Source organism: Myotis davidii, unplaced genomic scaffold, assembly GCF_000327345.1.
Source record: "Myotis davidii unplaced genomic scaffold, ASM32734v1 scaffold444, whole genome shotgun sequence".
Lineage (NCBI taxonomy): Eukaryota > Metazoa > Chordata > Mammalia > Chiroptera > Vespertilionidae > Myotis > Myotis davidii.
In genome coordinates, this window is record NW_006294767.1 from 106222 (window position 1) to 117460 (window position 11239).

The window sequence follows — 11239 nt, forward strand, 5'->3', positions numbered from 1 at the left end:
CCTGGGCCTCCAACTGCCGGCTGGACCTGCGGCGCGGGCTGTGGGCCGAGCTTCCTGGGAGCCGCCTCCCAGTTGGAATAAATGAGGCCAAATAACCCAGCTCTCGATTCGCATGGCCGAGCGAGAACGAGGAGCAGCCGCTGGGGCCCTTCGGGATGTAATTCTCAGTACTTCCTCCGCCTTGCACCGGCCCTGTCACTGCTACTCTCTCAAAGCCAGCGTCTTGGGTGCAGATGTCGTCATTCTCAGCTTCGTCTTCGCTTCCCAACTTTGAGTACTTTAAAGCAACTTTACGTGTCGTGCAGAGCTTAACTCTTACACGTTTCTACATGTATAAAGTCAACTTAAGTAAAAGGGAGACTCGCATCCAGGGACGGGCAAAAGCAGGTTCACAGATAAAGAACACAATAACAAATAAATACAGTAGTTGATAATTAGTCATACAAGAGTCGGTTATTTTTTGCATCCTCACAACCGGAAACCTACTTTGCCCACCTTGTGTTTTCTGTGTATTTACCCCAAGTATTAATATGAAGTGTTTTTAGCAAGACGAGTGTACTGTGGTTGCAGAGTCTGTAATGTAACACATTTATAAATACAATACTTTGTATGAGGAAAAAAAGCTAATGTCTGTGTTTCTTAAAGTACGCTTTTGTAGACCATTTTTGGAAAGATGTATGACTGTTAGCATGGATTTCATTCACCACTGACTATCTGGATTTACAGACAGACCCAAGTTGCCTGATAACTACACTCAGGACACCTGGCAGAAGCTTCATGAGGCAGTGAAAGCCATTCAAGGTAGTACCTCCATCAGATACAACCTGGAAGAGCTCTACCAGGTAAGGCTCCACCAGTGACAACAAAGCTGAGCCTATTAGAGTCCTGGAATTTTCTTAGATGGGGAGAACTGTGAGACATGATGATGCCAGCCTCCTGTCTTTCACTTACCTGGTGTTTATAGTTGTCTAAACAAACACAGCTACCCAACGCCAGTGAAATGTGATGCAGATTTGGATTGCGTGGTCCTGGTATTGTTTCTGAGTCAACAGTGAAGGGAATAATAGAAATGCCATATTTACCTCCAACAAGAACAGTAGAAATCCTATGACAGCATGTCCCAGATCAATGAGTATTCTCATTTTTTGGTGGTGGTGAGGTTTTTTTATTTTATTTTCAGGCTTAAGCTCCTAGAAAGATTTTAAAGTTATCCCATTACAGGAGAGAGATGTGTTTCTAAGAGCCACGTGACTTAACATTTTCCAAATAGGCCCCAAATTAATGTTATAATTCTATTATGTTATATAGAAGACTCTTATTATAGCTTCACTTGTTAATAGATTTTCCCCACTACTTCATTGTGTTTTGTGATTACTTGCTGATATGAAAACACACAAATAAATTTTGTTACATTTTAAAGTAATGCTGTTCCATTTCTAACAAGAAAAATGATGGAAAGTAATTTTACTATTTGGATATTCTATTTACAAGTAGGCTGGTTTTTCTGACACTGTATCTTGTTTTTAAAGAATAACATTTGTTAAGTAGTCTTAATATCTACATTTTGGGTAGCAATATGATATCACAATTCCTATTAAGAGGCATGAATTTTAAGAGTTTTTGTTTACACAACTGATTATAAAAAATAAGAAAACCACAAAAAAGTGCCAAGAAGAAAATTAAAACTACCCATGTTCCCACCACCCAAAGAAGATTACTTTTGACAGTTTGATGGTCCCTTCTTTGTCTTAAATTTGTGTGAGATTATTATATGTTTTCGTTAACTTTTTTAATGTATATTTTCATCTACTATATACTTCAATGAGTGTTAACAAATGTATACAATTGTATAACCACCACCACAATCACAAGATAGACAATTTCCATCCCTCCAAAAAGTTTCCTGAGGCCCCTTTGCATTCAGTCCTCTCCCTTGATTTCCAGTCCTTGCAGTCACTGACTTGCTTTCTGTCCGTATATTTTGCCATTTCTAGAATCTCATCTAACTGGAACCATGAATTTCGCAATCTTTTATACCTGACTTCTTTCACTTAGGATGACGCGGGTGAGATTCATGGGTACTGTGGCAGTAAATTGTTTCTTTGTTGCTGTGTGATAGGGATACCACAAAGATTACCCTTTCACCAGCTAATGCTCATTTGGGTTTCCAATTTTTGGTTGTTATGAATAAAGCTGTTGTGAACATTAATGAATAAGTTGTTGGTGAACATATTCTCATTCCCCTTGGGTAAATATAAGTAAGTTGTCAGAGTAATGTGTAAAGTGTATATATAACTTTATAAGACATTTCCTATTTTTCAAAATGGCTATAGCATCTTGCATATTTAGCAGCAGTGTATGAGGGTTCAAGTTGTTCCACATCCTTGCCAACATTTGGTATTGTCTGTCTTTTCCATTTTAGCTATTCCAGTGGGTATGTAGTACAATTTCATCGTGATTTAAATTTGTATTTCCCTAGTGATACTAAACATCTTTTTAGGTGACCATTCGCATTCTCTATACCTTCTTTAAATAAAGTTTGTGTTCAGATCTTTTGCTCATATTTTATGGGTTGCTTATTTTGTATGAGTTTGTTACATGTTCTGTCTGGGTTTATTATGTATTCTGGGTACAAGTCCTATACTGGATATTTGCCTTGCAAATAGTGCAGCTTGTCTTTTTTTTTTTTTTTTGTACAAGTCTATAATACATCATCTGTATATTGCATTGCGTGTTTACCACTCAAAGTCAAATATCCTTCTGTCACCATATATTTGACCCCCTTTACCATTCACTACCTTTCTGCTCCCCGCACACGCTACTTTTCCTTTGATTTTCTCAATTATGTCTTTCAGAAAACAAGTTTTAAATTTTGAAGAAGTCTATGTATTAGTTTGGTCTTTTATGGATTGTGCTTTTAGTATCAATCTTAGAAACTTTGCCTAAACTAAGATCATAAAGATTTTATCTTGTATTTCCTTCTAGACATTTTAGGACTTTAGGTTTTATATTTAGGTCTATAATCTGTTTTGGGTGAGTTTTTGTATGTGTTGTGAGTTATAAATCTAAATTAAATGTCTTCCCTGTTCAGGGGTGGGGAATGTCCAACCCGAGGGCCATATAAGGCCCACAAAATAATTTGGTCTGGCCCTCCCAAGGCATTAGGGGTAAGTTAATTAAATATTTGACAAAATATAGCAGGCTAATTTTTAAGTTGAGAATTTTGTGTGGCCTGAGAATGATTTTATAAATACCCAAATGGCTCTTGGCAGAAAAAAGGTTCCCCACGCCTGCTATTAAAGCGTCCTTTCCCCCATGGAACTGCTTTTGCTCCTTTGTCAAAAATCATTGTCAATATATGTTTGGGTATAATGAGTCTCAAAATTAGGAACGTTGGCCCTCCAAATTTATCCTTTTTCCAAGTTGTTTTGGTTATTCCAGGTCTCTTCTATTTCCATATGAATTTTAGAATCTGTTCACCAATTTCTACCATAAAGCCTACTAGAATTTTGATTGGGGATATGTCGATTTATAGATATGTGTGGGAAGAATTGATTCTGATGCCTTGACCATGTGGAGTCTGCCAATTGGTCACAAAGGACAGCTTTCTATTTAGGTCTTCCTTAATTTCAGCAATGTTTTCTAGTTGCAGTGTATAGGTCTTGTATATCTTATGTGAAATTGATTCCTTATTTAATGTGTTATAAATGGCATGATTTCAATTTCTGGTTATTGCTAGTATATAGAAATACAAATGATTTTTATATATTGATCTTGTATACTGCTATCTTGCTAACCTTACTTATAGCTAGTAATTTTTTGTAGATCCCATCAGATTTTTTACATAGACAATCATGTCATCTGTAAATAGAGATAGTTTTACTTCTTCCTAATATGCGTACCTTTTATTTCCTTTTCTTGCCTCATGGCACCATTTAGAACCTCTAGTATGGTTAAGAGAATTGGAAAAAAGCAGACATCCCTGTCTTGTTCCTGATCTTAGGAGGAAAGTGTTCAGTCTTTCATCAGTGAGTATGTTAACTGTGGGTTTTTTTAAAATAGCCATTAGGTTGAGGAAGTTCCTTTCTATTCCTAGTTTGCTGAGAATTTTTATCAGAAATACATGTTGGAGATTGACAAATTCTGCAACTATTGAGGTGTTCAGATAATTTTTGTTGGTTTTTTTTCATTTATTACATTATTGATTTTTTTAAATTTAAATCTTTATTGTTCAAAGTATTACATGAGTCTCCTTGATTGACCTCTCCCCAGCCACTCCCAACCCCAGCACATGCCCTCGCCTCCCTACTGTGTCCATTGGTTATGCTCATATACATTATTGATTTTTCAAAAGTTAAACTAATCTTGTATTCCTGGGCTAAATCCTACTTGGTCTCAAGGTATTATCATTTTCATGTATTGTTGGATTCAGTTTGCTAACATTTTGTTAATTTTTGCATCTGTGATGCCAAAGGATATTGGTGTGTTGTTTTCTATTCTTATAATGTCTTTAGTTTTGATATCAGAGTAATGCTGGTCTCATAAATGAGTTGGAAATGGTCCCTCCTTTTTATTTTCTAGAATAATTTTATAGAATTGGAGTTATTTCTTCCTTAAATATTTGAGAGAATTTCCCAGTGAAGCCATCTTGGCTTTCTTTGTGGAAAGATTTTAAACTACAAATTTCTTCAGTAGATAATAGAACTACTCAGGTTATCCATTTTTTCAAGTTCATTAAGCTTCTGCCGTGTCTAATCTGCTATTAATACCATTTGGTGTAATTTTCAAGTCATGAGGTGTTTTACTCTTTAGGTGTTCAGTTTGAGTCATTATAGTATCTTTTCTGTCTCTACTTAACTTTTGAACACATAGAATATAATTGTAATACCTGTTTTATAGAATTCCTGGCCTGCAATTCTGTCATCTCTGTCAATTCTGGTTGCTTTTGATGGATTGAATTTCTCCCCTATAAGGGTTGTATTTTCCTTTGCATGTCTGATCATCTTTGATTGGGTATCTGACATTGTGAATTTTGACTCCTGTGGTATTTTTGTATTCCTATGAATGTTTTCCAGCTTTGTTCCAAACATAGTTAAATTATTGGAAACTGATCTTTTAAAGTTTTGCTTTTAAGATTTGTTAAGTAAGACTAGAGCAGTATTTTGTCCAGGGCTAACTGCCCCAACTACTGAGGCAAAACCTTCCTGAATATACCCACTGTCCTGTGGTTTTCTAATCTGGCTAATGGGAAGGTGCCATTCCAGGCCCTGTGTGAGCACCAGACACTATTGTCTAAACTTTTTTGGCGGTTCTTTCCCTGGCCTCGGCTATTTTCCTCACGCATTTGTGCTGGTCAATGCTCTGCTGAATACCCTTGAGGTCTCTTTGCACATATCCAAGCTCCACTCTGGCTGCGTCTCTCCCCTCTGGGCTTCGTCTTGCTGACTTGATCCTCAGCTCAGGGCACCTGCTTCGCAGCCTGGAAACTCTAGATCAGTGGTTCTCAACCTTCCTAATGCTGCGACCCTTTAATACAGTTCCTCATGTTGTGGTGACCCCCAATTACATTGTTACAAATTGAACATAAAGCATAGTGATTAATCACAAAAATAATATGTAATTATATATGTGTTTTCTGATGGTCTTAGGCGACCCCTGTGAAAGGGTCATTCGACCCCCAAAGGGGTCATGACCCACAGGTTGAGAACCGCTGCACTAGATGCAGGAAGCAAGAGAGCAGTTGGGGTTTGTTTGTTTCCCGTCTTCCAGCGTTCACTGTCTTTCATAGCCCAATGTGCACTGCTTTGAAAAATTGCTGTTTTGTATATTTTGTGGGTTGGTGGGTTTTTTTGTTTGTTTGATTGGTTGGTTGGTTCACACCCCTGCTGGGGATGGAGCCCGCAACTTGGATATGTGCCCTGACCTGGAATCAAACCTTGACCTCCTAGTTCATTGATCAGTGTTCAACCACTGAACCACACTGACCGGGCTAGTCTAGTTTCTTTACTTCATCTTTACCAGAAGTAAGAGTCTTACCAGTGTCTAAACGCTCATAGGTTTTTAATTTAATAAAATATTATATCTTAGAGTGAGGGCTTATTATTCCTCCTTTCCTGGAGATTTGATTGTCTGGTATCACTTTCCTAGTAGAGGGACTTTGCCATACCTTTTACCCAGTGATATGTCTCATAATAGTCACCATACATAGTATCATAAGTAGTGCTTTCAGAAGTCCTAAGTGTCCATGTGTGTGACTTGTGATCCTCAGGACTGAGAATGCTTACCCCAAATGGCATCACACATTCCAGGGAATATCTCAGGAGGGCCCATGTGGGGATCAGTTGATCACCTTATGGAGGGGCATGTGCATAGGCAGGCTCCTGATCACTCACAGAGAAGTACTATTTCTACAGTGAGCTGCTCAGATCTTATGGAAGCAAATGGGTTAAAATAGTAAGTGATGTCATTGTGAAATTATTGACCACTTGCATTATTCTGATCTCTGATAAAGTAGTCAGACAATGCATCTGCCCTTGTGTTTTAAAATAAAGTCTTAAATTTTTGCTGAGTTGGTGGGGTATATATTTTGTCAAAGACTCTTACGTGAAAGTAACAATTCTCACCAAAGTTTCATTTTTGTTTTTTAAGGAAGTTTTCAGGATGATTTTCAGGATGCAGAATCTCTTATGTTTTGATGTTGAATAGTTTCCTCAAAGTGAGGTCTAGTATCTCCTTGTCAAGGTCTCTTACCCTGCCTGTCAGGGCATCCTCTCCCTCATACAGACACTTTAGGGCCTTCCTAGAAAGAGAAATAATTACCGTGTGTCTGTTGAAGCTTGCCTATTGTTTGTTTGTTATTTTATTCTTGTCTGGTAAAGGAGATTCAAAGTCTGTTGATGAAAAAGTAAACGCACACAACACCCATAGTAATTTTCCTTCTGTAATACAAGGAGGAGAATATTTTGAATGCGGAGATCTTTTCTGTTTGTTTTGGAAGACTTGAGTTTAAATTTGTAATCACTACTTGCTGAAGAAAGTATATTTGTGTGTCTTATGTATGTTTTCTTTTTCTTTTTTGTTGATTTCAGAGAGGAAGGGAGAGGGAGAGAAAGATCAATGATGAGAGAGAATCATTAATTGGCTGCCTCCTGCATGCCCCGTACTGGGGATCGAGCCCACAACCCTGGCATGTGCCCTTGACTGGAATCGAACCCAGGACCTTTCATTCTGCAGATCGATTCTCTATCCACTGAGCCAAACTAGCCAGGGCCATTTGTATGTTTTAGCCCTACTTGTCGGCTTAATGAGACAACAGAAAACTGAAGATTACATTTTTAAGAAGGGTTTCAAAGGGAGGATACATGTTGATTTCAGACTAGTTTTTTTTGTTTGTTTTAATATGGAACGCTTCATGAATTTGCGTGTAATCCTTGTTCAGGGGTCACGCTAATCTCTATATTGTTCCAATTTTAGTATATGTGCTGCGAAAGTGAGCACAATTTCAGACTAGTTTTGATGCACAAAAACAAACCCTTTGCAGAGGACTGGCAGTTATGGAAAAGCCATGCTATTTATCTTGAGTCCCAGGATAATATTTCTATGCAATCCTCCTACCTGTTGATAAGTTAATGATGGGTAATGAAGTAGAGTTAGGTATTCAATGTATTAATAGGATTGCTAAAATTGATTAGAAAAAGTGAAAAGGCCCAGCCTAGAAAATGGTCAACTGCACATCTACCGTGCAGTCAGTGTTGGTAAACACAGCCAATAGACTGTCCCCGGTTTTCCTCAAAGCTCTCATTCTATGGGACTTCCCTCTCAAAATTTATCCCTTCACTCAGATTTTAATCCTGATTTAGTTTTTACATTGTTAACTCATTTCTTAGAGGTAGGAAGCTGGAGGGGTAGAGCCCTTTAACACCTCCTTGTGTGGCAAGCTGGTAACTTAATAGGCCTGCTTTTGAGTCTGGTCCATCTTCACAACTGTTTATTGCTTAGCAAGGAACCATTGCTGAGGAGGGAAATTGTCTAATTCTGAACTACTCACATCACTAAGAACACTGTACTGGCCTGTTAACTGTGAAATGAAGAGTGTGAGTTTTGCCTTGTGCTCCAGCCAGCATATCTTTCGTTATGATAGTGACCAGGGGTGTGGTTTCCCCAGGGACAAGTGTTGTTTTTAATTTTTCCCCTTGCTCTACATAAATAACTCTTATCTGCTATTTCTCTTTATGGTTTTTCACTCCTTACCTGTGATATGTTTCACTCCTTTTTCTCTCTTGTCTCAACTTTATAGCCCTAAAAATCTTTACATAAAACAATCTTCAAGAATTGGTACACCCTAATTTCATAGTTCTTTTTACCCCAATGCTCACTTTAATATCCTGTTTTGGTATTCCACACTTGAGGGGAAGCATTTTGTTTTAGCAGTAATGAGTGCACTTGGGAGTTAGGGTTTGACACTAAAATAGACAAGCAGTGGACATTGATGTGCTTGTCTGTTTTGCTTTAATACACTGGTCTGTCCTAATACAATCAGCCATCTGAAGAACTCGGGCGCAGTGACATGACAGACCTGATTAGAAAGCAGCTATGATGTAAAAATTCAGGCAAGCACAGTTTTCCTACTTGGCTAAGTTGATACAAGAAAAACATCTTTATCCTAATACAAGTAGGCACCAATTGCTACTGCTTCCCTACCTCCAGTTATTGGATTAAATTCTTTTCTGTACCATGATGGCTCTTTAAAAAGTGAACAGCAATAGCACCCAAATATGAAACACACAATACAGGTCAGATTCAGTACTCTGTATACCTAGAGAAAGCATCTGAACCTCAGAACATGACTAAATCTCCAAAACTAGTTTTAGGAAGGGGGGATTCCTGGGTTGTGCTGCTCCTTGTAACTACAGATTGTGTTTGCCACAATCCCTGCCAGTGTGGGTAGAGAGCAGGGCTGCCCTCTCTCTTTTAAGGTAATGAGGTGCCTGTAACATGAAGACACTAGCGGTGACTCAGCAAAAGACATGGAGAAATGACGGCACCCACAGCAAACCTGGGTCACCTCAGGGTTTGGCTAGTTGTTTTACGAGGTCTCCAGATTCTCAATTTTAAAAAGAAATAAATCTCAGGTGCTTCATGTTAAATAGTATGTGCCAAATAAGACTCAGTGTGTTTGTTTTTTAGTATTATATCTTGTTATTGAGAATTAAATCCAAACAAGAGAGAAATTAATATATATTGAAGTAGTATATCTCTTAAACCTATCATTTTAATTTCATAAGTAAAATGTGTAATGAAGTATATAAAATTATGAAAGGCTTCATTAGTGCTGCTGAGTTAATAAACTTGGAAAAATACTTAGAATATATTACAAACTTTTAACCAAAACTCACAATATTTATATAAGCTTCAAATAAGAATGTAGTTGCAAGCAGTAGAAAATTATGTGTAGATAATTTAAATGACTTTTCCCAGAGTATAGAGTACTGAATCTGATCTTAACTAGAGGCTAAGATATTCTTGTTCTAATAGTCTTTGGGCTCATACAACCTGTTCACATGTATACCTTCCCCTGCCCCTCCCACATACATTGCATTTTCTTTTTAAATATATTTTATTGATTTTTCACAGAGAGGAAGGGAGAGAGAGAGAGAGTCAGAAACATCGATGAGAGAGAAACACCGATCAGCTGCCTCCTGCACACCTCCCACCGGGGATGTGCCCGCAACCCAGGCACATGCCCCCGACCGGAATCGAACCTGGGACCCCTCAGTCCACAAGCCAACGCTCTATCCACTGAGCCAAACCGGTTTTGGCTGCATTTTCTTATAGTGATTAAAGATAGTTGTTTCCTTGTCCTTTTTAAAAAACATTTAATTCTGGAATATAAAGTTCTTTTTAATTAAAGTATAGTTGATATACAGTATTATTTTGGTTTTAGGTATACAACATAATGATTTGACATTTATATACCTACAAAGTGATTACCTCAATAAGTCTCATAATCACCTGTCACTATACAAAGTTATTGTGATATTATTGACTGTATTCCCTATGCTGTGTTTTACATCCCTGTGACTTATACGTTTGTACCTCTTAATCCCCTTTACCTTTTTGCTCATTCCCCACCACCCGCAGCAACTATTAGTTTGTTCTCTGTACCTATGAGCCTATTTTGTTTCTTCATTTGTTTATCCTTTTTAGATTCCATATATAAGTGAAATGATACAATATTTGTCTTTCTCTGACTTATTTCACCTATCACAATACCCTCTAGATCCAGCCATGTTGTCACAAATGGCAAGATTTCATTCTTTTTTCAAGGTTGAATACTGATCCTGTGTGTGTGTGTGTGTGTGTGTGTATCATTTCCATTGATTTTTAAAGAGGGGGTGAAGGAAGAAAGAGAAGCATTGATGTGGAAGAGACACATCAATTAGTTGCCTCCTGTGTGTGCCCCAACGGGGGCTTGGGATTGAAGCTGCAACCCAGGTAGGTGCCCTTGACCCGGGAAGCGAACCCATGACCTTTTGGTGCTCGGTCCAGTGCTCTAATCACTGACCAACACTGGCTAGAGCTCTCACTTCCTCTTTATCCATTTATCTATCAGTGGACCTAGGTTGCTTGCACATCATACCTATTGTAAGTAATGCTGCAGTGAACATAGGGGTGCACATCTTTTTTCGAATTAGTGTTTTATTTTCTTCACATAAGCACCCAGAGTGAAATATCTGAGTCCTTCTTTGTCTTTTGTTTGTAGCCCTTGTTGTAAAATCTATTCCAGGAAGGGCAATTCATTGACAAATTTAGGCTAGCTTGCTGCAAAGTGCTTCTATAGCATGGCTTTACAAGTGGTAATATGCCCTAAACCAGTTTTAACCAGGGGAGGGTTATCCTAGATTTTTTAAAGAAAATATATAAAGATATGACTACAAGTGATGGAATTGAAGACTTTGAGAAAAGATGTGAAAGATGTAAAAACACAATGTAGATGGAAATCCCTTATTACAGTAGCAAGACAAAATGTAGGGGAAAGGTTGTTTTTATTGTTATTATGCAATTGTTGTCATCCTTCCAAACTTTTTTTTTAATTAAATCTTTATTGTTCAGATTATTACATTTGTTCCTCTTTTTTTCCCCCCATAACTCCCCTCCTCCCAGTTTCCAACCCACCCTCTGCCCTCACTCCCCACCCACTGTCCTCATCCATAGGTGCACGATTTTTGTCCAGTCTCTT

The 11239-nt window shown here is 38.0% G+C and overlaps 1 protein-coding gene across 1 annotated transcript in view; it reads left to right on the top strand.

The window, feature by feature from the left end:
- CUL4A (cullin 4A) overlaps nucleotides 1-11239 on the top strand; it is a 61869-nt gene that overhangs the window by 420 nt on the left and 50210 nt on the right. The window contains exon 2 of the mRNA XM_006769309.2: nucleotides 727-842. Coding sequence (XP_006769372.1) covers nucleotides 727-842 — 116 coding nt within the window. The remainder of the gene's footprint in view (nucleotides 1-726; nucleotides 843-11239) is intronic.